The sequence below is a fragment of the Mchenga conophoros genome, linkage group LG16 (assembly GCF_057382185.1).
Source record: "Mchenga conophoros isolate Kocher_MC1m ecotype Shallow Benthic linkage group LG16, M_conophoros_male_GT1.1, whole genome shotgun sequence".
Taxonomy (NCBI): domain Eukaryota; kingdom Metazoa; phylum Chordata; class Actinopteri; order Cichliformes; family Cichlidae; genus Mchenga; species Mchenga conophoros.
This window is the reverse complement of record NC_140541.1, coordinates 32364529-32392274: the sequence shown is the minus strand read 5'-3', so window position 1 is coordinate 32392274 and position 27746 is coordinate 32364529. Positions and strand designations below refer to the sequence as shown.

Here is a 27746-nt window from a genome sequence, read left to right as displayed (position 1 = left end):
TGTTGTGTCCACAAATGTTCCTCCTCTAAGTTGATAAGGTCAGTAAGTACAGTAGTGCCTGAGTGTGCGGGAATTATTGTCATAAAAAAAGCCACAGCCAGTGAAATTGCTGCTGTGCTACTACTGCACTGGCACATGTCACATTCTAATACTGACAGTCCAAATTTTCTCTCCATACTGAAGTTCAGGTTTTGGTGTACACCTACCATGACGAGTTAACTGCTGTAGCTGCAGTGTAGTGACATTATTATTTACTTAAAACCTAAAAAAAAAAAAATCAAATTCAAAGCTGGCTTCATCTGACAAACAGAGCCTCATCTCAAGGGAGTCCTGCTCAGCCTTCAGATTGTGAGAGTGCAAAACTGTGTTTCACCACATATTCACCGTGGCATTCAGAGGGTTGCTGTTTCATGTGGTCCATTTTACAGTCAGTGAGAAATGAGAAGAGCAGAGAATGGCCGAAACCATTAAACAAATTGCTTTCATTAAAATGACAATTGAAGTTTGAGAAAACATATGAGGCCTGGCTTCCCTTCCCACGAGTGCTACCACTTACTACAGTAACAATATGTAGACAAATTAAAGTGTCTTACTTTATATTATGACTGCGAAGATTTCTGAGAAAAAGAAGCTGAAGTCTGAGGGGGATAATTGAAAGTTGCCACTGTGACTTTCCATTCACTTTCAGTCCATAGATCACCTCATCTAAAAATAAGTTACCAGTGCTTGTAGAATCTTCCTACATGAGAGCTCTGTGTCAAAAATGGATCAGTTAAAGGTAGATGAGAACACTGAGGTCAAATTTATTATTGTAATGCAGATAGCAGATATGAGGCCATGTATACCACATGGCATTATGCATGTGTCAGTAATCTGAACCAGCACGAGGTATAAACGTTGACCCACGGTAGTAAAAGCACAGAGCCAATTCTGGAAACACAGTGTGACCTTGTGCCCTTACTTCAAACCACTGGCATCACTGTGTATCATATGAACCTAGAGAATTGTGTTCTGCATACATCAGATTACTCTGTGTTAATAGTCAGAGTTTTTAAAAGTTATTCAGTGAAACTCTGTTTTTTGACATCTTTAAAAAGATGGAAAAAAACAAAGTCTTGGGCTGCGTTGTCCCTGAAAGTATAAACCTGGCAGGTTGGAAGGCAAAATTTACCCTGCATGAAATAAAATAAAATACACACATGATGTGGGTGGAGTCACCTTACAAGAATGGTTATTTCCATTTAACAAGTGTTCCAGAAACAAATGGTTTGAAATGTTTTCTAAGTTAGTTAAAAGCCAGAGGGTCTTGGCTAGAAGCATTACATAGCTTCACAGTGCTGAAATCCTGGATCATGTGGCCATCTCTTTGCTTCTTGCTCACAACAATAACAGCCATTTTATTTTTTGCTTTTGATACTTGTTTAAAATGTATTTACCTTTAAAAGACGGGAAATTAATGTTACGGCAACCGAAAACACCCCAGCTCCATTAAATACAATATCATTAAAAAAAAAAGCGCAGAGAGGTACACAAACAAATTAAACATTACAAGGAGCCTGACAACTAAGTGTAAATATATAACTTAAACTTAATATATAACTTAAAAACGTAACCCTAATTATTAAAACTCGTAAATACAGGCATTTTCGTCTCAAGTAGGAAAAGACTGGTGTCCTTGTAACAGTTAACCTGAAAAAACAAAACAAACTTTGTTTGAACTGCATGTCGATGAAATCATACACAACGTGGAAAACTCACGACGCGTCACATATTCAATTACCAATAGGAGAACCTTGGCCCGTACGGGGATCGAACCCGCGACCTTGGCGTTATTAGCACCACGCTCTAACCAACTGAGCTAACCGGCCACGCTGCAATGCACATTCACGGTGGTTCCGCGGGTGTTAGTTTGTTTTCTGTACAGTGAGCACTATACGAATTATTCTTGGCTGCTTCCTCTCGTGACAGTGTCCTTGGCCCGTATGGGCAGTGCTAACTCTGCTGCCAGCTGAATCCTGCACAAACAGTGAGAATAACCCAAAACTCCAAACCCTGGATTTCACATGAGCCAGTGTTTCCTTAATTCACAGATGTCGAACTCCAGGCCTAGAGGGTTGTTTTCCTGCAGGTTTTAGATGTGTGCTTGATCCAACACAGCTGATTTAAATAGCTAAATTACCTCCTCAACATATCTTGAAGTTCTCCAGAGGCCTGGTAATGAACTAATCATTTGATGGAGGTGTGATGACCCAGTGTGATATCGAAAACCTGCAGGACACCGGCCCTCGAGTTTGACCCCTCAGTCACTAAACTTCCAGTCAGCTTAATACTACATTAATTATTGATATAAATCGAATTAAGCACTCTTTACTTAGTTTAGGCAGTTTATGCACAATAGTTTGCTGGACACACATCTGTGTGTATATCCTTATGGTTGACTAAACCTGGTGGATACTGTCATGCTGGTTCAGTGCCAGTCCCTGAGAAGTATCTTTAAGTTCACAGTTCCCTTTACATGCTGCAAATCTGTAGACCGAGACAGACTTAAAAGGACACACAGCAGCAAATGTAAACAGACGGGCAATTTTCATGCTTGCAGTCGTGTCCAATGTGGCATTTTCAAAACAAAGCAAACCATGCCATGAAATAAATGAGATCCTTGCAACCACAAAAGTGCAAGGAATGGCCCCGATGTCCAGGATTTCACACTAAATCACATCAAATGGCTGCCTCTCCCTTCCAGTGCCAGCTACAATAAAAGCTGAAATGACTACAAAGTAAAGGAGAAGTGCACATTTCAAATTATGCCTCAAAACAGAACAGAGAGGCCTTATACAGGCTTTTATTTTGCAGCAGTGAGGAACAGATGGCAGCCAGATATGACATCAGAATAAAAATGTCCGTGAGCTCTCTGATGTTAATTAGAAAGCATCACTTTAGAAGTTTATTATATTTAGCAGAGATGTTAAAAAATGTTTGTGTGTTTAAAGTTTTGCCTTCCACCGCCAGGATTAAACTGCAACTCGTTTCATTTTCCAGAACAATTTATGTGATTTTGGGGTATAAATATCCATTTGCTCCAATATCAACTTACCTGGTGGTCCATAATCATACATAAATACAGGGCTGCTTCCTCATATTGGGCCACAGAAGACAACAAACTTTCATTTACAGTGTATGTTGACTCTGAAATACAACACCAATTACAGACAAAACTCATAAGAACAGTACGAGAAATATAGAAACAGCAAAATATTTATTCACCAGTCAAAACATAAAATTTCAAAATGAGGTCTCCGTACGGTGATGCATGCATGCCAAGACTCCTGTTACCCGATGACATTTATATCAAGGCCAACTTTAAATGCTAAAACAGAAGGAGTGGACTGTACAAGCTGGTTTGTGTATTTCTGCTGGGAGGAAAGAATTAGTTGGTGACGGGAAAATGAAGCTTCCTTTGAAAAACGGCCAAATCTAGACATCAGGTGGGTTCGCGAAGAGCATAAAAATGTACAACATCACAGTCTGAAATTTTCAACACATCAAGAGCAGAGGGTTTATTAGTCGCTGAACATAAATAGCTATGTCCCAGAGAAATCATGCAAGATGATGGGGGGTGGGGTGGGTGTACGTCTCAACCAGGGCTGCAGGAAGGATGAAGAGTCTTGTATTCTCCCTCAGTACCGAGTGGGTGAAAACGGGTGGCAGTGGCTGTGGTGGGTTATCAGTTCTCAAGAAAAGCCACGTAGTCAGTGAGTCTGGCCAACTGCTGCTCATTTGGAACCAACGAGACAGGGGGAGGATCTGTTGAAGGAGAGAGACACGGAGGAGGAGAAGTTGAGTCAGAGGGAGATTCCTCTTGTGCCAAATGCTATCGATCTTCTTACATCCTTTCAGTTTTAGCTCTTTAGCCCACATGCTCGGACTCTGAAGCTCAGCTCATTCGAGTTAGACCTACTGTTCACATCTAGAAGTGAGCTCAAGACTATTCCTCACCTGTTAAACAACAACTACCTGCCAGGCCAGCACAATTTTTTTACATCCATCTTAAATAGAATCGTTTCTGGTGTGAGATCAACAACTAAAAGAGCCAATAAAAACTAAGGAAGAAAGTTGGGGGATTCATGTGGGTGGGTTGGTTGGTTGCATGCATGTGTGCAGCAGATGCTTCAGTCATGCAGTAAGTTCTGATGATTACAGATAAGACAGATGTCCCCTGGTATGTCCACATAAATCAACAAACCCGTGGATTAGGCCTTGACGCTTTGAATCGCGGACATGTGACCGTGATAAAATTTGGGCTATATGGACGATAATCACATACTTCAAGAATTTCAAGGAAAAACAATGTCAGCATGACCCAAGTCCTAAATCTGTGCTCACAGCATTTTTATGTGTCTAATAAAATCCCCGGGGAGGAGAAGCCTGGGAGTTGGATGCTCCTTTTGGGTACATCCTGGTCACAGTTTAACAGAGCAACACTGCCACCTACCTGGTTTTTTGGGCATCACCATTCTGGTGTTGGCGTCTGCCTGCCAGCCTTGGCTCACCACACCTTTGAAGTGAGGGGAAAAAAGAAAAAAAAAATTCTTAATAACTTTGTATAAATTAATGTGATAAAATTGAGAGCAAGATTACTGACTGATTAAAAAAAAGCAGATATAACATTACCCTTCACCGCCTCTTCCACAGAGTAGCCCACAAAGGCAGCAAAATCCTCCGCTGCGATGGAAGTGTACGCCTGGGCCACAAGGCTGTACGCCCGCTGCCGTGTGCTCTCTGTGAAGACATATGAGATAGGTGCATATGGAGTGCATATGAGCTAAATCTAGGCTCTGGTTCTATTTAAAGTGCACAGCAAACAGGGCAACTTGCTGGGAGCTTCCAGGCACGAGGAGAGTATGATGTTACAGCATTTTAACATGATATTTAAGCAACATGTCTCGTGTAAACAGCACTTCTAATGAGCAACAGCACAGGAGGTCACATGCTGAGACGAACAATTCTTCAGGAGTGATTTATTATATTCTAAGGAACAAAGCTCTGAGAACCAGAAACACATCAGATTATAATGAACCACTGAACAGACTGTTCATCTCATAACGTACAAAGCACAAATAATCTATATTCACAGGCTGTTTTAAATTACATATGAAACATGTACTTAAAAAGTATTCTGAATAGATCTTTCCCTCTGAGCACAACTTTATTATATTTAAAAAGCCATGTACAGTTTTACCTTCATGCTATGAAACCTGCCAGAATTACAGACTGTCAAAATACATTAAGGAAAATTATTCTGACCCAAAAGGAACTGTGGCTGGACGATGAGGCTAGTATGAAAATGTGTGTGTGTGTGGTGGTGGTGGTGGTGGTGTGGGGGGGGGGGGGGGGGGGGGGGGGGCTTGTATAATTTGTTTTCACAAGCTAGCAATCATTCATGAATCACACTTTAGAGTTTTTTCCCCCCTTTGAATGATCAGAAGCCTGCAGACCAGGACCACCCGACACAGGAACAGTTTCTTTCCCCTCACCATCTCCCTTCTTAACAGTTGACCTGTCACACTGCTCCCACTGCCAGACTGCAGCTGCACCTTGTGTACATTTTGTAGTATTCATTCCACCTCATTCATTTCTGTATTTTATGTATATAAGTTTAGATCCGTTATTTATAGTTGGTTTACACAGCTTTGTGTATGTATGTGTAATGTGTATATATAGACACGTGTGTGTGTGTGTGTGTGTGTGTGTGTGTGTGTGTGTGTGTGTGTGTGTTTTACATCACTGTGCTTGAGAGCCACCATCTACCGGAACCAAATTCCCTGTATGTGTCTGCACATATACTTGGCCAATAAACACGATTCTGATTCTGATCAGAAACATATTAAACATTTATGGTACCAAAGCTTTTTTCTTCTCGTGGACATTAAACTGGTGCAGTTTATTTCAACTATGATATATCCCATTAAAATGTTGCTCAAAACTGGTTACAGGGCTGGACAGAAACATTTTCTCCTTAGACCATGACCCTTAGTGTGGGTGTAAAATTGATTTGGCTCCAGTTTTTAAACAGAACTTAATGTGTTTTTTATTTTTCCCTCAACTCTGGAGAGGTCATGTGGATCTCTTTGGTACTCATGCAGTTAAAATCCTGGCCCAGTAAGCGGATTAAAAAAAAAAAAGCTCCAAATTTCAACCCACACCTTTGCACTCTGAGGGTCTGTAACTCTGGAAATATTTTGCATGGGTTGAATGAAAAAAGTAAAGCTGATGTACACAAAATCTGATGATTTTTGCAGGTCACTTGGGATCACTCACTGATTTTTCCATGGATTGAGGGGGAACATTGTTTTTGTCTTCTATTATTTTTACATGATTTATCACTGCCTTTGGTCCTTAATAGTGAAATCTGGTTATCAAACTATTTCCATTTTGAATATGCAATGCAATAAATTCAAGCCCAATCATTATTGCATTTTCAGGCAATAATTTGTGTTCTTCCACTGACTTTAACACTTTAAGGTAATTGATTAGTTTTATAGATATTCAGAGGCTTTGTTCTGCTATGGTCAGCTGCACTCATGTAGCGTGCATCACTGATCTCATCCCTGGGGCATCACTTAATACTGAAATGTCAATGCTGGAGAGGATTTTCCATCTTTTGTACTGTCTCACTTATGCCATAACCCAGATCTGTCACTCCCAACATGCATTCACGCATTACTGATTATGCATACATCATCAGTAATGCGTTTTCCCAACTTCATGTTTTAAGTATGAGACGTATCATCCTAATAAAACTGAACAGCTGCATCATGGCTTTAGTCTTAGTTTCAACATTGTTACATCCTGAGTAAATGTCAAGTAAGGGTATTTGTTTCTCTGTCCATCTGCAAGATTACACAACGCCCCCTGGACCAAATTTCAGAGATGTGGTGGGAAAGGAACTTAACAAATTCTGATGCTGATTTCTTTAAAACTAGACAGTGCACTGGCCTTGGAAGAAGCTCTTTGTTTCTCACTCTGCTGACTTTGCAGATTTTTAACCTTTCTTGTGGTAATTGTATGTGTTTGGCAAGTCACTTCATCCCAGCCCAAACAAACACACAATGACACGCAGCTCTAACAGGAACTGCTCTGGGAAAATCAAACAAAGCTAGTCTTAACAAAAAAATTGTCTTTAATTCATCATACCATCTGGGTTTGCTTTAAGTGAAATCTTGCATTTGTTGTTCAGGAAACTTTGACTTGAGCTAAAATGAATTCCACAATCAAGTACACTTAATTAAAGATCTGTTAAATGAAGCATGCTTAAGCCGAATCACAAATAAGCTCACACCACAGACCCGTTGAAGACTTTATCAGCAGGCTCTGGCTTCAGCTTCCAAACTGCCCTGTTTATCTAGCCTGACTTGACGTGCTGTGGAGATTACTGTAGGAGTGACAGGGCCTCAAAAACAACATACGCTGGCAGGTATTCGCTGCTGCTACAGCAGCTATCACGCAAGTGCCTTGGGGTTATGGCCTTTGGTGTTTTATAGCCTAGCAACGGGTTGTGTGTATACCAACAATCATCCTCCTGTCTGCTGCAGCCGTTAGCAGCAGTAACAATAACAAGTGGGATGAGAAAAGACAGCTGTGTAGGGGAAGGCCGGAGATTGTCAAGAGCGCGTTCCCATTGTGATGTCCAACGAGCTTCCTGTCCTAAATGTTACTGCTCTTATCGAAAAGAGGCAAAAAGAAGCTGAACACATGTCTTGGAAAATATGTCAACACCGTTTACGCAACAGCTGCGCTTGAGTTTTAACCAAAGTCATGACTGTAGCTGGCGTTTCAGCATGGGGGGGGATGATCTGTGGGTCCAGCTCTAGGGAAGTTTGACCATTATATACACCAATTTGTTTCTTCCATTAATTTATTAAAAAAATAAAAAAAATCTTTATTTATGTAAAGGAAGAGTGCTTGAAGAATGGTGTGATTCTACTGATTGAGATCAGTGTGTGTTTGGGTTTGTGTGTGGTGGGGACCATTAAATATATCCAAAAGATTCAGGGGACCTGAACAAATAATTCATAATCATATTCTGGCGAGGTGTTCTGTCTCACTAAAATGTTACAGAAGCTTATTCTAAATAATTCTTTTCCTGAACCTTAAAAAACAAACTGTAACTGTGACTCGAATAAAGACAAAGTTTTTGTAGACAAACTAAACTGCACTGAAAACAAAAGCTTAGCCAAAAACAAACTAAAAAAAAATATGTTGGACTATAAAAACTGACTGGGTGTCCTCTGTGTCGTCCCTGAAATGGAGGCCTGAGATCAAATAGCCACAATCCTTATTTATTTAAATACTGTTCTGATTCAAACAACCTCTTAAATCAAGAAATCCAAATGAAACCCATTTTGTTGTGCACCACTATGCTAAAAACTCCTATTAAAAAGAGACACAGCTTATAAAACTGCTTCTTGTGTTGGAACAACTTTCTGGCAGCTGACCATCTGTAAATTCAAATGCTCCTGACCCAACAAGGCCGATCATCTCAAGGGGTTTTTTCTGTAACCCAGCCTCAGGGAAGATGTATATTTTTACCATGGCCTCTTGGCCGCTAGAGAATGACTTGTGTGGCAACTGGACAGGCCTTTCTTAGCATGCCCCTCTGACACTTCAGAGTTGGGTTGGAGGTGCTGAGTAAGACATCAGTGAGTGGGAGGATGGGAGTTTTATGCAGGAGAAACGGGACCTGGCTTGTCCTTCCCTGTCAGTCTATTCCAGGGTGAGCTATCACCTCTCACCATCTCACCTCTTAAAAATAGCCCCCACTTTTCACCAGCAAAGGCAAAGCAGACAGGACATGGCAAGGGGCTTTATTTTTAAATACAGTCCACTGCCAAGTAAGAGCAGCAACAGACTGGGAACCATTTGGATGGAAGCACTCCAAAAGTCTGTAGCACCAAAATAATCCTAAGTCATGTAGGGGTTTTTTTTTTCCTTTTAAGCCCCATTTATTTAATATAAATAAATCAATATTTTAAGTTGGGCTTACATTGAGCTAAAAATAAAGAACATTGCTGCTTCAATTCATGCAGGTTTATTACCAGTAACAACAGACTTGGTGATTACATCGAGGTCAGTTGATCACCAATTCCACAAAAAAAGTGAGAAAGGAAATCTAAAATAACAACTATTCCTAAATACTACCTGTTTCTACATTTAACAGACTTAGAGGTACAAAAGTATAAAAAGAACTTAAGAAAAAAAGAATGAATATGACACTGAAATTAGATATTGCACTGACAGGGCAAACAGTTTCAGCCCACATCCTCTTTCACCTCCTTAATATTTCAGTCCTCAAGACAAACACTGCCCTATTTCAAAACACCTTCAAGAGTACTTAAGTTCAAAACAACTTCCAATTCTCATCATTCCTCCTCTTCTTCCTCCTCTTCCTCTGCATCCTCAAATTCATCATCATCTCCAACCACTCCAAAGTCCATTTTTCCAAGGACTCTTTCAACATGCTCCGTTGATATAGTGAAGTGGTCCATCTTCTCAAAGCCTGGCTCGGGCCTCTCTTCCCCCAGTGAGGCTTTGGCTGCATCTTTGGTCTGTGTGATAAGGCCCTTCGAAGCCAACAGGAACTCAGCAGCTCCGCTCTGCTCCAATGCCCTCACAGCCGAATCAGTCAGCTCTGAGCTGGCCTGCAGTCGCTCACCGTAACGCTGAGCCAGTGCCCGCAGAGCTGCCACCTTTTCATCTTGCTCTTTCCCAATCTGCTCAAGTAAAATGCCCTTACGCTCTTCTAGGATAGCATATAGCAGATCAAACCGCTCAGCGAGGCCCTGCTTGGCACGCTGAGCGTTTTCCTGTACAGCACGGCAGGCGTCTTCCATCTGATTAAGCAGAGACTGCAGGAGACCATTGCTGGTCACCAGCGTATCGATAGCATTACTCAGTTCACCCTTCTGGGTCTCATAAACAGTTGTTAGAGGGGCCACCTCACAGTCCTTATGCTGGCCAAACACTTTGCACATGGAGCAGGTGGGTGTTTGGCAGGTCACACAGTAGATGTTGATTTTCTCATCCTCATGTTCCTGGCACTTTGGCTCTTTGGACTCTTTAGGCTTCAGGTTGGTTTCTGTCTTTCCACTGCCACTTAGTTCTTGCTGCTGCTTGTAGATGTCAATGATATTTTCCACTAACAGGTTTCGCTGAAGCCCGTGCACACCATGGCGGTCGAGCACAACCTCAAACCGGCAGGTAGGGCAGCGAAAGACGCCACCAGAAAAGCGGTACGGGTTGCGCGAGTCATAGAGGTCACTGGCACAGCTACGGCACAGGTTGTGCTGGCAAGGCAGGATGACCACAGGCTTCGTGAACATGTCCAGGCAGATGGGGCAGCTCAGCTGCTTCTCAAGGCTATCCATGGGGCTGGGGGGCCGAACTACAGATCCTGTCCTCTGGATGTCCATTTCGTAAGTTTTATGCGTACACCTAGACTAGGAAGTCTTATGTTCTCACAAGGAGAAAGCTAAAAGCTGAGTCGCTAAAAGAGAGTACAGCGTCTAAGAACTTCTCCTGTTGGTGTGCCGTACTTGAAATGCTGATATCTATTCTGGTTGAGAGCTAGCGGCTCTGTCCTTTATACTGCACACTCACAGCTGGTGACACCCGATCCTTTCCACCAGGCATTCCTACCCGCTTGCTAGCCTAGGATCTTTTCACCGAAACTCCCCCTCCTACCCATTGCAGCATGTGTCACATGCCCCAGTGGGCGCAGAGTCCCCTCTAACAGTGACCCAAGTGGCCAACTGAGTACAGACAAACAGGGTCCATGTGACCGGCTCAGAGGAGCTCGACCTGAGAAAGAGGGCTCAGTATTATTGGTAAACAAGTCTGTGTCAAGATCCTGTGACTTGGCTGTTTTTCCATTTGATTTCTTTTCATTTATCTGCTCAATGTGCCAATTTATGTAACCGGTTCTGTTTAGTAAATGGAGTGACTGTACAGAAAAGCAATTTTCATACGTTTTAAATTAAACTAACCGGTAAAAGCAAATGGCTGAGGATCAATTATGTTTATTAAACTACCACGGACACAACATTTAAGCCTCTTTTTTCTAAATGATAATTTACCTGCTAGTCTCTTTCTTTTGCAATGCTTATTCTTCAGCACTGGAACCTGATGAGTTTAATAATAAAATCCACAATTTAGTGAGACTGTTAAATTAAATTTAAGGTAAGATGATAATATATTTTATTACTTTTTAGGTTCTCAATATATTTAATGTCTTCGTTTTGTGGCTTTGATTTAAACAGATTTATTAAAAATATTCAGATTAATTTATACGTTTGGAAATGTATTCTTTTAACACATTGATGGAAAAAATATATATTATGCAATATTCTAATTAGTGTGAGCTGTATGATGGTCATGAATACACTCAGTACATTAAGTGCCTGGAAGTACAGTCAGATTGCAAAAAAATGTAATCTTGAATAAATGCTGCAGTTCTTGACTGTTGCACATTTTTTGTTAATGTTTATTCACACATCTACTAAGCAGTTATGACCAGTGGTTGCTTAACTGTGCTATGACATACTGTTCTGAGCATTAATATCTGATCAACACACAGTGTCATAAACATAAGTGAGAAGCTATTCTTAAACTGTTGCACAATGTAATTGACACATGATACAAATGCAGCTAGAACTGTGACCATCAGATGATATAACTTTATGACCTGATGTTTCCTTTGAAGTTGAGAAGGTGATCTGAAAAACAGAAAAATATGTAGGTACGCAACCACCTTCTTAATATGCAAGTATCTTGTTGTGGTTATTTGATGTACCCTTCATGACCATGAGGGTTTCTGTTTATTTTCCCATTGCTTTGTTGCCTCATAGCCCTGACTGGGTTCAGCTGTTGCCCCCTGCTGGCAGTTATTCTAAATGATTTATGAAACTTTTTTAAAATATTGAACTCACTTAAACCTGCTGAAAGAACATGTTGCCTTAGTTCCTAGTTTCAACAGAGCCAAATTTATATATCAGATAAAGAATATTTGGAAGCATAATTAATCTGAAGAGTGTAATAACAGGTCAACGTGAGGCACGAGAAGTCAACTAGTGTTCTTAACATTTTTTGGTTACCTCTAAGGGCCTCCATGACATGAAGAATATTCTCCGACCACTGATAAGCAGCAATGGCTGTGTAGATCCCTGGAAAGTCTCTCTGCCAAATACGCTGGCCCACTCCCCATATAGCTGCTAATTCAGGATTTGCCTGCAGGAAACAAGTGAGAAGCATTTCAAACACAATCAGAATGCAACACTTGACCAGGTAGTGGCTTTAATGCTACTGTGAAGAACATTCACAGCCCAATATATATGTAACACTGTTGGATCACAATGGTTCCATCATCCTTAAATTGTCTTTTCTTGGACTTGGCAAGAAGTCATGACTTGATTGGCAGTACCATAATTCCATTTATTTCATAGTGCTCTCTTGGTTGTCTAAGCAGGTCCAAAAAGTTTTCCTGTGGGGCAAATTGATCTGCCAGGACTTAAGATCATTTTGCAATACAAGTGAAAATGCCAATTACATATGTTTTTAGTTACTTACATTTAAAGTTGAGCAATTTTTCTAGAAACATGGAACTGGTTGTGTCAGGGTGGTATGCCCTTAATATTAAATGTGATGCAGGCACCACAATGGCAAAAAGGTGATGAAAAACACAGACCATACATTTCTAACTTCTAATTTGAAGCTAGAATATAATTCCTTATTATCATATTGTTCTGAAAGCTCCATGAAAAGCCTCCAGTTGATCCAAAGCAAACAGGGACTAGAAAAAGAAATCTTTATTAGCCTCTCACCATTGGCTCCTTGTGCCATCCCTTTGTGATGCTATGATGGATCTGGCTGCTCAGTCATTAAAGGACTTCTCCAATCCATGAGTTTGTCTTTACTCATTAAATCAACCAGTCACATGACATTAACTTAGTGCATTCACACAAGACGAGACAAAGACAAAATGCTATTCAAATTGAGTATTCGAATGACGAAGAATGGTAATACAAGACACTTTGAATGGTTGGTGGTGTCAGATGGGCTGGTCTGAGTATTTAGGAAACTTCTGATCTGCTGGGATTTTTCATCTAGGATTTACACTGTATTTTCAGAAAAAAGGAAAAATCAAATGAGTGCCACTTCTTGTTGATGACAGAGTTTAGAGGAGAATGGTCAAACTGTTTCGAACTGATAGGAAGGCTAATCAAATGGGCTCCACAGTCATCATATCTTAAGCAAGTACAGCGTTTAGAGAGGTTTCAGAATAGGAGATTTATGTCAGAGATAAGCACCCAACAAATCTGCACCAACTGTGTGATGACATCATGTCAACATGGACCAAAACCTCTAAAACCAGCACCTCGTTGAATCTATGAATGCACAAAGAATTAAGGCAGCTCTGAGGGCAAAAGAGGGCTCATCCAGTACTAGCAAAGTGCACCTTACAAAGTGTCTAGTAACTGTGTACATGACAGTATGAGTAGGTTTGAAAAATGTAATAAAACCAACATTGGATTTTAAAGTAAACAGCATTTACTGTTCACATTTACATGCTCAAATGTTATTTTTTTTAGCAATGTTTACACATGTTTTAACAAGCTTACCGATTTTATTGCTTGGGGAATCCTCTTCCACAGATACCTGCCATTATTCCTGTTAGGAAAACACACAACACATTCATAATACAGATACAGGCAGTAAAAAGGGTCTCATCAACTAAATCAGCTACCTGCAATCTGAGACCCAAATATAGATTTAAATGTATTTCTTTTTATAAATACATAGAGATCAGAGACTTACATGTCATTATTAAGTAAATAGAGCGCCAGCAGCTGAGCGTAGACCTGAGGTGTTGCAATGCCCCCTGGAGCCTGTTACAAAGAAATGCAGGTGTGCGATTAAACATTGGAACTAAAACAAGCGGAAAACTGAACAAATGTTACTTCTCAGAGAAAACGGGTTATTATTATTGTCTTATTATTGTCATAATAAAGAAAAAATAATAGTCGCTGATGTTCACCCAGCCAACAGCAAGCGTCCAGTTAATAGTTTTAGCTCCTGCTAACATTACAGTACTAGTCTCGCTCATTTATTCTTATACTATAAACTGTCAGTCCGTAGGCTGCATGCAGATAGACAGACAGACTGTCAACACAGATAAGACTTAAAGGTTCTTAAATCAAACACATGACCTGCAGATATGTTCCAATTTAACGGAGAGATTATGATCGCTAACTTCCTACTATCTGCTGACAAGTAAAGGCAAAGGTAAAGCAAAGAGCAGTCCAACATGAACACGTTGCTACAGCCTATATCTCATTTTTAACATGAGAATGTTTCGCCTACGAGAAAACGTGTTTGATAAGTTAATTTCACAGAGCTTTAAGGTAGGCTACACACAGGCTAGGTTTCGTAGCCAGTAAGGTAGCCTAATATATCTAAAAACCGCACCGTTCCCATCCTGCTTTCAAAGCCACAAAATCTCTGCGACCTTCCTGTTCATATTTAAGATCACAAAGTCCTTACCTCAAGCTCTTGGGCTTCACACTGCTCTAATAGTTTATCAAAATTTTCCTCCATAATCACAGCAGTAGGCATGATGATGCCTAGCTGTTGCACCGGAAACTTCTGCTTCTACTTCTTCTTCTTTGGTGTCTTCGCCGTATTATTACGAGTCCGACGTCGGGTGTGTGATCACCCGCGTCCTCTGCTGGCCAAAACGCAAACTACAGTGAATCCTGGGTTGTGCGAAATCCTCTAAATAAACCCTAGACAAAGTGAACTAAGGTGTAGGTTTATTAGGTTATGTTGTGGTGATCCTCGGGTTGAGGGATGTTCATACTAGAGTGTAAAATGAAAACCAATGGAAGATGGACAAGAAAAGTTCAAAGCCATCATGTCTTCAGCTTAGAAAAAAGAGAAAGGAAGAGGAGGAGAAACGAGCACAAGATACAGGTAAGCAGATGTGTCACTGGATAATGGCAGGTCATGTATTCTGAAACAATCAGAATCAGAATACTTTATTAATCCCTAAGGAAATTATGTGGGTTACATGCTCCAAGAAGAAATGGTAAAAATAGTAACAGTAACAGACTAAACTCCAAACAATACATTATGTTACAGGTTTTAATATTAATTAATCATTGTCAATTGTTGATTTGTTCTGTTCTCATTGTATGATGAATTATGATGGCTGTTTGGTGGCTGTTTGCATACTAGGCGCACTCTCTCTCTCTCTTCACATGTCTGTGTGTGTGTGTGTTTTTCTGGTGAAATTCAGCATGGCTCCAACAACAGTTTTATGTTTATGTACAATCCTTAATATGTTTTATGTGTATGTCTGTCTGTGTGTGTGTGTGTGTGTGTGTGTTTGGGGGGGGCAGAGGGAGTGTTTGCCCAGGGAGCCACACAGGCTAGGACCGCCACTGGGTATGTGAATCATATGCTATGGCCTCATTTTTATTTTTTTTTTCAAAATGGAGATCTTGGACTCTGCTGGACTCAGAGCTGTGGCATTCTGAAAAAAAGATTACTAAAAATTAAGTACTTGCCATTGGTGACAAGGAAAAACTTGTCAGTTCAACAAATTTCACCCTGAAGCTGCCCTAATACATATTTTAGCTGTATGACAAACATGTCTGAATTACACAGAGGAAGACTGCAATCAATGCAATCAAACTGTTTATCAGAGGGATATGTGTGATTTTTAGAACACTGGAGCCTTACATTAGCAGCCATAATGTTAGCTTACAACCAGGTGTTGTTTTGCTGGCTAGTTGTCACCTGTGCAGAGAGGACTGTTGTGTGTGTAATCTTCTGGGGTGGCTGTAGCTCAGGTGGCAGAGCAGGTCAGCCACTAATCAGAAGGTCGGTGGTTCGATCCCAGGCTGCCTCCTGACTGCATGCCAAATATCCTTGGGCAAGATACTAACCCCGTGTTTGCCTACTGGTGGTGGTCAGAGGGCCTGGTGGCGCCAGTGTCCGGCAGCCTCGCCTCTGTCAGTGCGCCCCAGGGCAGCTGTGGCTACAATGTAGCTTGCCATCGCCAGTGTGTAAATGAATGGGTGAATGACTGAATGTGAAGCGCTTTGGGGTCCTTAGGGACTAGAAAAGCGCTATACAAATGCAGGCCATTTACCATTTCTGACAGTAAGTAATTGTCCTAATATCAGGAATAAATAAGCACATTTATACACTTTTTGTGTGGGCAAAAGATTAAGAGGAAAACACTTTAAAAATAATCTAGAAAACTCCTACAATGTTCATCAAACACATAACTATACTAAGATTTTTGTGGACAATGAAAGATGATGACAGCTTTTTACTAGATTGTGAAAACGTGATACTTGCAAACAAGCTTAAATATATTATAAACGGGCAAAATCTTACAAGCTATGTATAACAAACTGTTGTTTCTTTAAGTAAATTTAGAGTTTAATGAGTTTTATTCATATAAAAGTTCTTGTCATTATTATTAAATGCTGTAGTTTGTCAACTTTAAGATATACATGCAAGTTTACATTTATTGGTACTTCTACCAGGGAAACAATCACTCTTTAAATAACACTCCCAGTGCTGAGAGATACTTTTTTTTCTTTGAATTCACTAATGATCTTCCTGTGATCGTGTGTACAGCGTCTCTTTATGTCTGTCTCCACGTTGGTTGGGTGTGGAGTAAGTGCATATGAGAGCATGAGGGTGGGAATGGATGTTTGTATATGTGTGTGCCTGTATTTCTGTGTCTATATGTCAGGTTGGGTGTCAGGCGCCACCTCTCTGGGGACATCTCAGGCCCTCCAAGGTTTGGAGGCCTATCTCCCCCTACCACCACTTCCCCTGCCAGTGGTGGACTCCCTCAGACATCGGTGCGTTGGTGGTTCTTTGTGTCCGGGGATGGGCGTCCAGGTACACACCGGCTCACTCCTTGGCGGCCGCTTATCGGGGCCTAGAGCCTGGGGCTCGCTCGGGCCACTTCGGAGGTGGGGTGCCCCCGGCCTCTCGGCCTGGGGCTCCGTCACTCCCAGCCCGGCTGGCTGCCGGCGGAGCTCACGGGCGCGTCACTGCAACTCCCCCTGGCTTCTGCTCCGCGGCTGCTGAGTGAGCCCTCATCTGGGACTCTCCTCAGCTCTTTCTGGGACAGTGGCGCAGCTGCCCCTCTGTTGGTCTTCCTTGGTCTCTTGTGTTCTGGGGGCCTCTGGATGTCTGGAGTTTTGATCTCCTCCATACCTGCTTCATGCCCTAGAGGACGGGGCTGTGGCCCCCCCCACACCCTCTAGCAGATCATTACATGAAGGAACCTTTTAAAAAACAAAAACAAGCGCGTCCATGCTCACAGGTGTACACACAGGTGATCACACCCACAAACTACACCCTTTTTGGCTCCTACCTCAAAGCACACTGTGTTCTGTTGATCTTATGTGCTGCACAATAATGTTTAATATTTAGTATTTACTGTCATATTCCCATATATCATTGTGATGTTGTTTATTCTATTACTCTTGTTCTCTTCTGCTTGTTTTCTTTTTTCTTTCTCAGCAGGTGACCCAGGTGATCGATATATGCATTTTTTTTCTTTTTTTTTTCTGCCCGTTCTGTTGGTTTTTGTCTTTTGCCCTTCTCCCCCGTCCCTCTTCTCAGCTGTTTCTCTTTCCCTCTTTCTTTCTCCCCTTCTTTCCCCCAGTCAAGTCTGTCCCGTATGTCACTAAATGAAAATAAAATAAACAATAAAAGGTGAATCAAATGGACCATTACGGCAAGGCTGGGATGGTCAATTTGGTAAAGTAAATCCGTTGGGCATCTTTCTTTGCCTTTAGACAACAATTCTGATGGCAAAAGAGCCAAACGGGACAGGCAAAAAAAAACAACAAAAAAAAAAAACTAATGATCTTCCTGCCAGTGGTGGGCATTCCTCTATTTTAATTCCTTTTGATCTTTTCTTTGCCTTTGATGGTGGTGACTACACATACCTTTTTATCCCCTCAACCTCTAAAAAATTAGCTTGGCAACTGAGACACAGCTCTCATGTCTTTTCTTCATTTAGATAGATATTGAACTGTTGATATAGAAAATTTATCATTCTCCAAGCTTTTGATTTTTTTTTTTTAATCTGCATTGAGGGTGGTATTTTGCAATCTTAAGGAACACTAAATGTGTAAAAACAAACGAAAACCACCCCTCAGACATCTTTTTCACACTTTAATTACAACATTTTTAAATTACTTAAAAAATCCAGTTATAATGACAAATCTGAGATTTTTAAAATTCATTTTTGGAAGTCACAACCTCCTAAATATTTGTTTTTATCAATGCTGGAACACAACATGCGCTAATCAATTTATCAGCTTCACAAGCTCTTTTTAATCTCTATGGAAATAATAGATATCTTGTAAAACAACACATATGGACCAATTTATTTGAGATTACTGTTGCATGCAAAATAGAAAAATAAATTATGTGGACTCTTAAGCAGGACCCAGTGCAGACAAATTCAACGTTCTGGAACTTCCCATTACATTACAATCACAGTACTACAGTTCTCAGCAGCCACTTATTGAAAACCTAGAAGACTTTTCAGATGTACTACCTTGACCCTCCTGTCAAATCCTCAATAAATCAATAAAGTATATAGGGACCATAATCCCTGTTATGTTGTAGGCCAAAGGAAAGGATCAAAGAAATGCAAAGCAGTGGTCTTAATAGTTTAATAATGCTGAAAGAGAATCCCATAAACACATGAATGAATCACGATGAACTACATAAAGAACATCAGAACAGCTTCTTTCTCTGAAGTGTGGATAACATAGAATAGAATATAAAGAATAATAATAAAAACAGATTTTATTTACTTAGCTTCTCCTCTCTAAATATATCTCAGTGTTCAGCTCTGAGAAGAAATCCCCATGTGCTGCATCAGCGGAATTCATGAGGACTTTTGATGTTCTTAATTCTTTATATATGTGCATGATTCAGCTCCAGACATTACTGAGACTCTCTGACTCAATCAAATGTTGACATGGGGAAAACATGAAAAAAAAAATCCCTCATCTTAAGAGCCTCATAAACCGTCATGTCCTGCAGATTGAGGTACCAAATTCAGGCTCCAAAAGGCAGGCGGAAATAACACAAAGCGACCCTTTATTTCAAGTTGATGACGTATCGAAAAACAGGAAGTAAATGGAAAAATGAAACGTGAAAACACAGGCAACTATAGTGAACACAACAAAATAATTAATACGTAGAACTGGAAAAATATAAAGATCATAAGTTAAAAGAGAAATCAGAAACCTGAGGGATAATTAGACTCAGTAATAATAACAGAAATTGTCCTGATAAATTAAAGTCAAAATGTAGACAACAAACCAAGGACCAAAAGAAAGCCAAACAAAAAGAGACCCTGAAGGCAGAAGAATTCCAAAGGAGTCCCAAAGCAAAAACCTACGTCGGAAATCCAGGACCATGAGATAAACACCCTATTATAAAAATAACTGTGATTTTTGTAAGAGAAAACACTGTTAATGATGTGATGTTGTGTGGCTTTAGTTCCACAACTAAGAGCTGCTAGGCTTCTATAAATAACTGAGAAAATGGGTCTTTGATCTCTGAATTGTAAGAGTTTAATGACGCTGAATGCATGACTGAGTCTTTGGGCAGAAGGATGCACTGAGAGGAATTGTTGGGTTGCTTATTTTCACTTAACAAAAATGAATGCAGGTGTCTCATGTTCTCCAAATATTACCTTATTGTGTCCGGTTTAACAAGAAACATCTTAAATGTTTTGTGCAAAGCTACTTATCCAATAACAAAATAATATTAGAAGATGGGAATACAAACTTTAGTCTAATTTTTAATATTAGTTATATTCAGCTTGAATCAGAAGGAAAAGAAGGAAGCTTAAAAAAACCCTATATTTTCTGTTGTCTACATTGTAGTGGGTGACTTTGCCTCTGAACAGGAAAAGGGGAGTAGGGAAGAGGTTAAAGTGGGATTCAGCATGTGGGGAACCCTAACATCAGTTGTAGCCACTCAGTGTGGGGAAAAGTAGGTTACAACAGGTTAATTTTCTTAGTGTACAGGCTGTGATCAGCTGATATGGATATGCACTGAGGTTCACTGCTCTTTGTGGATATACAAAACTTTGTTGTACACAATCCAACAACATGTACGCATATGTTTCAGTCAGTGTAGGGGATGGAGAACTGTTTACTAGATGGTTTAAAGTTGGTATGAACCATCTAAACATCATCAGCTTAACTTCAGATTCATCTCTGCTAAACTTGATTGTATCCCAACTTGCACCAAAGTCACTGTACACCAGTCACACACTGTTCTATACTTTAAAACCATCACAGTACAGCAAACTGACCTGTTTATTTTGCACTAATCTGCAGAGTATTTTCATGTAGTCTTTAAATAAAATAGTCTACCCCAGTTAACAGGTCCAAACAGAAAGGTCTGGGTTGGCCAGGTTTGAAGCTGATCAGTGTCTAGCCCTATCTCTGAGCCTACAGGAATCATAAACTGCCTATACCACAGGTCTCCTTCTTCAGTCACTATCCCAAACTCAGGGCCTGACTGGTAAATTAAATAGTTTACTTCAGTTTACATCAGTTTCTTCAATGTATTCATTTTCTTTCTCAAGTTACTGGTAGATGAGGCTTTGATACCAAAGCTACTTGATTAAGCTGGATTGCAGAGTCACAGTATTTACCAACTCAGAAAGCCTTTCTGGTAGAAGGCAAACTGCCAAGAGCAACACCAGTTTTCTTATTAGGGATAATGAGGCTGATGACAATGGTGGAGATTGTAGAGGGAGATCGTACAGGGTGGGCAATTTATATGGACATTTGTTTTTTCAATAGGAAGAGGGCCATGTGACACATCAAACTTTTTGGTAATGTCACAAGAAAAATGATGGTGTGCTTGGTTTCAACGCAACTTTATTCTTTCATGAGTTATTTACAAGTTTCTGGCCACTTATAAAATGTGTTCAATGTGCTGCCCATTGTGTTGGATTGTCAATGCAACCCTCTTCTCCCACTCTTCACACACTGATAGCAACACCGCAGGAGAAATGCCAGCAAAGGCATCCAATATCCATATTTTGAGGTGCTGCACATCTCGTATCTTCACAACATAGACAATTGCCTTCAGATGACCCCAAAGAGAATAGTCTAAGTGGGTCATATCGGGAGACATTGGGGGACATTCAACTGGCCCACGGCGACCAATCCACTTTCCAGGAAACTGTTCATCTAGGAATGCTCGGACCTGGCACCCATAATGTGGTGGTGCACCATCTTGCTGGAAAAACTCAGGGAACGTGCCAGCTTCAGTGCATAAAGAGGGAAACACATCATCATGTAGCAATTTCAAATATCCAGTGGCCTTGAGGTTTCCATTGATGAAGAATGGACCCACTATCGTTGCACCCCATATACCACACCAAACCATCACTTTTGTTGTTCCAACAGTCTTGGAGGGATCCATCCAGTGTAGGTTAGTGTCAGACCAATAGCGGTGATTTGGTTTGTTAACTTCACCATTCACATAAAAGTTTGCCTCATCACTGAACAAAATCTTCTGCGTGAACTGAGGGTCCTGTTCCAATTTCTGTTTTGCCTATTCTGCAAATTCTGTGTGCTGATCTGGGTCACCCTCGTTGAGATGCTGCAGTAGCTGGAGTTTGTAAGGGTGCCATTTGTGAGTAGCTAATATCCGGATGTTCAACCAATGCCACTGCGACATGTGGCGAGTGCTACGCTGTGGGCTCTTGCTGAATGATGCTAAGACAGCCACTGATGTTTCTTCATTAGTGACAGTTTTCTTGCGTCCACATTTTGGCAAATCCAACACTGAACCAGTTTCACGAAACTTAGCAAGCAGTTTGCTAACTGTAGCATGGGAGATGGGTGGTCTCGTAGGGTGTCTTGCATTGAAATTTGCTGGAATGACCCGGTTACTGCGTTCACCAGATATAAACACAATTTCAATCCGCTCCTCAGGTGTTAACCTCTTCGACATGTCAATGGCTGTGAACAAAGAGAACTTTGCAAATAACTCATGAAAGAATAAAGTTATGTTGAAACCAAGCACACCATTGTTTTTCTTGTGACATTACCAATAAGTTTGATGTGTCACATGGCCCTCTTCCTATTGAAAAAACAAAAGTTGTATCCAAGATGGCCGACTTCTAAATGGCCACCATGGTCACCACCCAGATTGAGGAGTTTGCCCCCTCACATATAGACCTACTAATGTGTCACAAACAGGACTTTAACATCACCAACCATTCCCATGTTATTACGGTGTTTCCATATAAATTGCCCACCCTGTAGATGCACTCCATCCATCCATCCATTCGCTTCCGCTTATCCTTTTCAGGGTCGCGGGGGGGTGCTGGAGCCTATCCCAGCTGTCATAGGGCGAGAGGCGGGGTACACCCTGGACAGGTCGCCAGTCTGTCACAGGGGTAGATGCACTCATTCAGATCATTTTAAAAGATACCCCCCTCAAAATATCAGTTGTTTTAACCCTCTTGAACAGTTGTCTAGCTTTGTTATTTCTGGTCAGGTCAGCCTGGTAGTTTTTGAATTTGCTATGTCTCTGTTGTTCTTTTGTTCTCATAATGCCTCATATGCGCCCTATTGTATAACTCTTTCAATAAAGAATATTAAAGAGGAAGAAGAAAAACAACGTGCCAATCACACAGTCTTGTCATTTCTCCCCTTTACATTGTGTGAACACTGTTGTGTCGACCTGAGTTATTACTCTGTGGGCTTACAGAAAAGGACAATGCAGCTGCTTTGGGGAGTTATTTCCTTGGGGAACAGGAGAATTGTTCTGTGATGATTACTTGTAACCTCTGGGCTATTATTTGAACGGAGTGTCCACTTTTTAAATGCCAGATAGGGCTGGGGGTCTGCTTGACTGATTAAGCTATTTGTTGAACGCTCTGTGCAATTTGTTTGCAGGTTTTCAAAACCACTTGAGCACACAGCTTGACTATAAGCTGCTATTTCAGCGCAAGAATCAATCAGAATGAAAACTAGTTTTAATATCTCAGCCTTGGAATTTAAAGGATATTGTAAAACGTTTTCATATTTTAAAAAAAATATCGTGTTACATGTGTCAATTTTGGATCTTTACCTATTTCCTTGGAAAGCAAGGAAATAGGTAAAGCGTCAGTGATAACTGCCAGCAAACCCAGTTAATTAATTTACATGAATTACTTCCAGTGAACAGTAGGGGGTCAACTCTTCTGGTTGCAATAAGAAGTCAGATTGTATGTAATGTTATTGAAAAATGACTCAACTTTTTCACATTAAATACTTCAATCGGTTCATCAATCACTACTCTAAGGTCTTTTTTAATACAACATGGTACTAGTCTTATATATAATGGTGCCTTTTAATTTAAAAAGGGACCATTGTTTAATCTAAAATCTTCTTAATGCATGTACATTGTCATCCCTTTCTCCATTAGCTGGTAAATTCAAGTTGGCATTGTATGTGTTATGCATATGATTTATTAGAAATACAAGGATCTGAATCCAGCGTTACAGCAAACAGTATTTTAAATCAATAATCAAGCTTAATAAATTTGAGGATTATTTTATATGGAGTTCAGTACCCAGAGATCAATAAACTCCCGCCTACATTACACAACTACGTTCTCATTTCAGACCTTCTTCCTTTCATTGTTCTTTGTAAAAAGTACTCTGGGGGATCTGGATGGGAGCTGTCACCAGTTCTCAATGTTGCTTCTACTTCTGGCTCATTTCATTGCTTTCCTTTATGCATCCAAGCCTAGAAACGGTTCAGTGACACCATTGCAATCACAGGTTGATGGAGTTGGTGAGTGGTATCTGGCAGTTGCTAGGTGAAATTTGCAGTAGCAATTGCTGAATTTGCCTTTAGTTTGCATGGAAAACATTAGTTTGCCTGCAAATTTTCCAACATGTGATAGTGAAGTCATGAAAAGGGTTACACAAACACAAAAGCTGAGATATTTTGCATTTAAGGTAAATTCTGAAATGTGTGAGTTGAAGTGCTGAAACACAGCTCTTACTTTGATGGTTTGCATTGCACTTTGTTAAATTTTGCTACTGCTTGCTGAAAAGCTGGCAAGTCTTTGTAGACAAGTCAATGTTTTCTATTCGAACTGGAGGCAACTGCAGCAATCTGCAAGCATTCAAAGTAATCGCAGAGAGGTTTTCGGTGCAGTACTGCATACAAATCAGTACTCACGATTATGAATTCAATTTTAAACAACCATTCTCTTCTGTCTTTGCTTTTCTAATAATTTTTTCTTTGTTATCATGAACTTATTTGAGTTACTGTGCTACAATTCCCATGGCCCAGAAACTGAACACTCTTTCTACAACAAAGACACTTTTCATGCTAATTTATCCATCTATCCTTTAACCAGACCACTTCTTAATTTGTCTCCCATTTGACAATTTATTTCCATCTTTCAATCTTTCAGCCTGAAGCCTGAAGACTTCTAGGTTAACAAGTATTACTAAAGCATCAATATTCAGCTGTGTTGGGTCTAATTCTGCCCCATTTAACTCATTCAGGTGTATTGTCCCCACAGCTGTAGGCTATAAATCATTCACACTGACTGTTTGGTCCCAGCAGACGAGAAATATACCCTGACTTTCTACAAAATGAGACATTTATATGAAAACAGGTCAAACTGTGTGTTACTGCTATGCATCCCACATCAGGGTCATTGCAGTCTTATTTGTTTTACTTTTCCTAGTGCTCCTGTAGATGATTTAAGGGTTTCAGGTCAAGCTGCTCCTCTGCTTGTTATTAAGTATGATTTCTCAGAAAATTCAGGTTTAGTTTATAGAGTTAAGGAATAAAGAAAACCAACAAACAGGAGAAACAAAGTGCACCTTTGCACATGATCAAAGTGCTTTGCTCTTTTTTAAGTCTGCACAAATTACTACTCTTATTATCTTCAGAACTTTATTTAAAAATATGGTGTTCTTTGTGATTTCAGGACCTGAAGGGGAAAAAAAAAAATCAACCTTAAATAATTCAGTCACGTTTTTAATCCATGCTTATATCTCAAGTATAGTTCTACCTAATTTTATTTAATACCATCAGGGCCAAACATGTTTTATTAAATGGTTTTCTTTTGAATTAGTCAAACATTTGAATATTCCCATTTTCACTTTCTGTTTTTCTTGGGGCATTTACCTACTTTTGGTGCCTCTGGCTGACAATAAATAAATAAATAAAAGCTTCCATACCTCGAAGAAAAAGGGGATACTGCCTAGGGGACTTGTGAAAGTTTGGGCTGCACCACAGGCTGGAAATTCATATCATCAGTTCTTACTTTGTAGTTTGCAGAGTCTTATTTCAAGGATACTTTCATTTCACTGTTAGCTTACTGTTAAGTGTTCAGGATGTGGTAATACGTATTTTGTCCCCTACAAGTTATCTTGGCATGGGCAGTGAAGTGGATATGATGTCATGATGTGGCAGTTTAAGGAGTTAGGTTTGTGTTTTAAACTCTGTTATTCAGTCGCAGGTTGCCTCAGTTTCTTGCCACACTGGTGAAGCCTGGGGCCAACCTTGTATCATGTGACTGGAACACTTGTTCCTCAGCTAATTCAGAATCTCTTGGCTCTTAGTTACCTCTGACACCTGTAGGAGTAAGAATTTACTTGTTCATCTGCTGGTGCACTCTCCTCCGGCACCTCTCAACCTTCCATTAAAAAAAACTTCCTTCCTCACCTCTCCTTCAAGTGAGACTGTTTCCAAATATTACAATCAGTTCTACAAGTCACAGCCTCCATCCTGCATGGATCCTGTCTCTTTCCCTCTGTGCAACTCAGTCTCACTGCACTGCCACATTTTTTTTTAACACATTAAGCACATAGCCTCTTGCTTTCTGGGTCTGTAAAAGTCATCAATGTGACACTACTAGCAGATATTGTTTTTTGACGGTTTAGCACACTTTCAAATCCTTTGCTCCATGTTACAGGCACACAACCAAACAGATAAGCAAAGCCGAAGTGCAGGTATGATGTGTTTTTTTACAGGCTAAGTAAAAAAAACACTCGTTACAAAGAATACTGTGTATCCTTGACAACATATCCACTCATGAAGAGCATTTACATGGAAATACACAAATTCCAGATCACAACGCTGTCAACCAAGAAATTGAAGTTCCAGTGAGTAATTAATTTTAGCACTTACTTTTGCATGGATTTTACTTGCTGCCTAGTTTCACTCCAGTGAAAATATTGCGCTGTGAGCATAATCATAATCCCAACTTTTTTGCTCATAGCATAATAGGGCTGAGGACAGTCCACTGGGGATGCCTCATCTCTCATAACTGGGGTCTTCTGCCCCTTGTCAGCCACCACTATGTCTGGTTGGTTGGTCAGCAGCTGCTTGTCTGTCTGGAACTCAAAGACCCAAAGGACTTTAGCTCTGTTGCTCCCAACCACCTTTGGTGGTATCTCCCACTGGGACTTGGGGACTTCTAGTCCATATGTGGCACAGATGTTTCTGTACACTAACCCAATCATGTAGTTGTGTCTCTTAGTGAACGCTGTCCCACCTTGAATCTTACAGCTTGCCGCTACCGTATCTTAGCCACGAAGGTTACACACAGAATACATAAAATCCCAGAGGATTAAGTGTGACAAAGAATTACAAACAGAAGTTTGAAGGCACAATAACTCATCATTCAGTAATTGCTGGACGAGTCAAAGGAAAAGGCCTTGATCTAGACAGTTTCATCTGGAAGAAAGTGCACTTCTCCCTAAGTCTTACTGCTTAACAACTCTATCAAGTTTCCCTACACTTGTCATGCATTAGATCCAACAAGAAGCTCACTTTAGTGCAACCACATATCATAGCTCATCTTGGCGCATCCCAAACTCTTTTGATCCTCCAGTTTGTTGTGTTCTCATGCCAAGAAAGGCACATTTCATAACCATTAGAGCTGTTTCTATGGGCTGAGATTCACAGATGGTAGGCGGGTGCATGTCAAGATTTTTCCGATATTCCCATAAGCGATAGAGACATGCAATATTTATGATTTTACTGTTTTGGTGTGTGTGTGTGTGTGTGTGTGTGTTAGAGTGCTCCAAAAAATGTTTTTTTCAAAGCTGACAAAATGAAACATGTTTGATGTGTATATAATTTCCCCTTGAACTGCTCTCTGAATGGCTCCTATTCTTTAATGCGTGAGAAACACATCAACATGAGCATGCAAAGCAAAATAATTCACAGTTAAGTGCTTTTTACTTCAAAACATGTTGCCTAATGCCTCATCACGTTAAACTTAGTGTGATTTTTAGTGGAATTATCTCAGATTTTTCCTTAAAGTTATATGTTTCAATGCATGTGTGGGTAGCTTCAAGTACTGCAATTGCTTAAAGTTTCTAACAGTCAAAGTTGAATTAATCTATTGGTGCACTGTCTCTGAGAACATTTTTTATTTGCTTTATCTGTACTTAAGACAGACTTAAAGTTCAAAAAGGGGATTTTGAAATGGTGACAGATGTCACCAACAGTACAGACAAGTGATAAGAAAATACTAGTATTGTTACTGATCCAACCATCCTGTTAAAACAACCTGTTCTTATTCCCATACTGTCAGATGCTGGCATCTTAAAGATAAGCACAAGTTTCCTTTTTCATTGCTACTGG

At 40.3% G+C, this 27746-nt stretch overlaps 2 protein-coding genes and 1 non-coding gene across 3 annotated transcripts; all 3 read right to left on the bottom strand.

The window, feature by feature from the left end:
* Window positions 1–1794: 1794 nt before the first annotated feature.
* trnai-aau (transfer RNA isoleucine (anticodon AAU)) lies at window positions 1795–1868 on the bottom strand. The gene has a single exon. It is a non-coding gene; the product is annotated as a tRNA-Ile (tRNA).
* Window positions 1869–3237: 1369 nt separating this feature from the next.
* On the bottom strand, window positions 3238–14729 carry cops8 (COP9 signalosome subunit 8). Its single transcript, XM_085249251.1, has 7 exons — window positions 14596–14729; window positions 13870–13940; window positions 13674–13722; window positions 12150–12282; window positions 4672–4779; window positions 4493–4555; window positions 3238–3804 (listed from the first exon to the last, which is right to left on the bottom strand). Exons 1-7 carry the CDS (start codon window positions 14665–14667, stop codon window positions 3725–3727), a joined length of 576 nt encoding a protein of 191 aa, XP_085105377.1. The 5' UTR covers window positions 14668–14729; the 3' UTR covers window positions 3238–3724.
* trim63b (tripartite motif containing 63b) lies at window positions 9073–10709 on the bottom strand. The gene has a single exon (XM_085249250.1). It carries the CDS (start codon window positions 10467–10469, stop codon window positions 9420–9422), a length of 1050 nt encoding a protein of 349 aa, XP_085105376.1. The 5' UTR covers window positions 10470–10709; the 3' UTR covers window positions 9073–9419.
* Window positions 14730–27746: the final 13017 nt, after the last annotated feature.

Bases quoted from the DNA above. Each gene is read 5' to 3' on its own strand.
- trim63b (XM_085249250.1), bottom strand. From the start codon at position 10,469: ATGGACATCCAGAGGACAGGATCTGTAGTTCGGCCCCCCAGCCCCATG.
- cops8 (XM_085249251.1), bottom strand. From the start codon at position 14,667: ATGCCTACTGCTGTGATTATGGAGGAAAATTTTGATAAACTATTAGAG. The intron at 13,723-13,869 runs GTAAGTCTCTGA...TTTTCCTAACAG, and splicing joins TATTTACTTAATAATGACAT to GAATAATGGCAGGTATCTGT. The intron at 4,780-12,149 runs GTAACCAAAAAA...ATGTCTTCACAG, and splicing joins TGTCATGGAGGCCCTTAGAG to AGAGCACACGGCAGCGGGCG.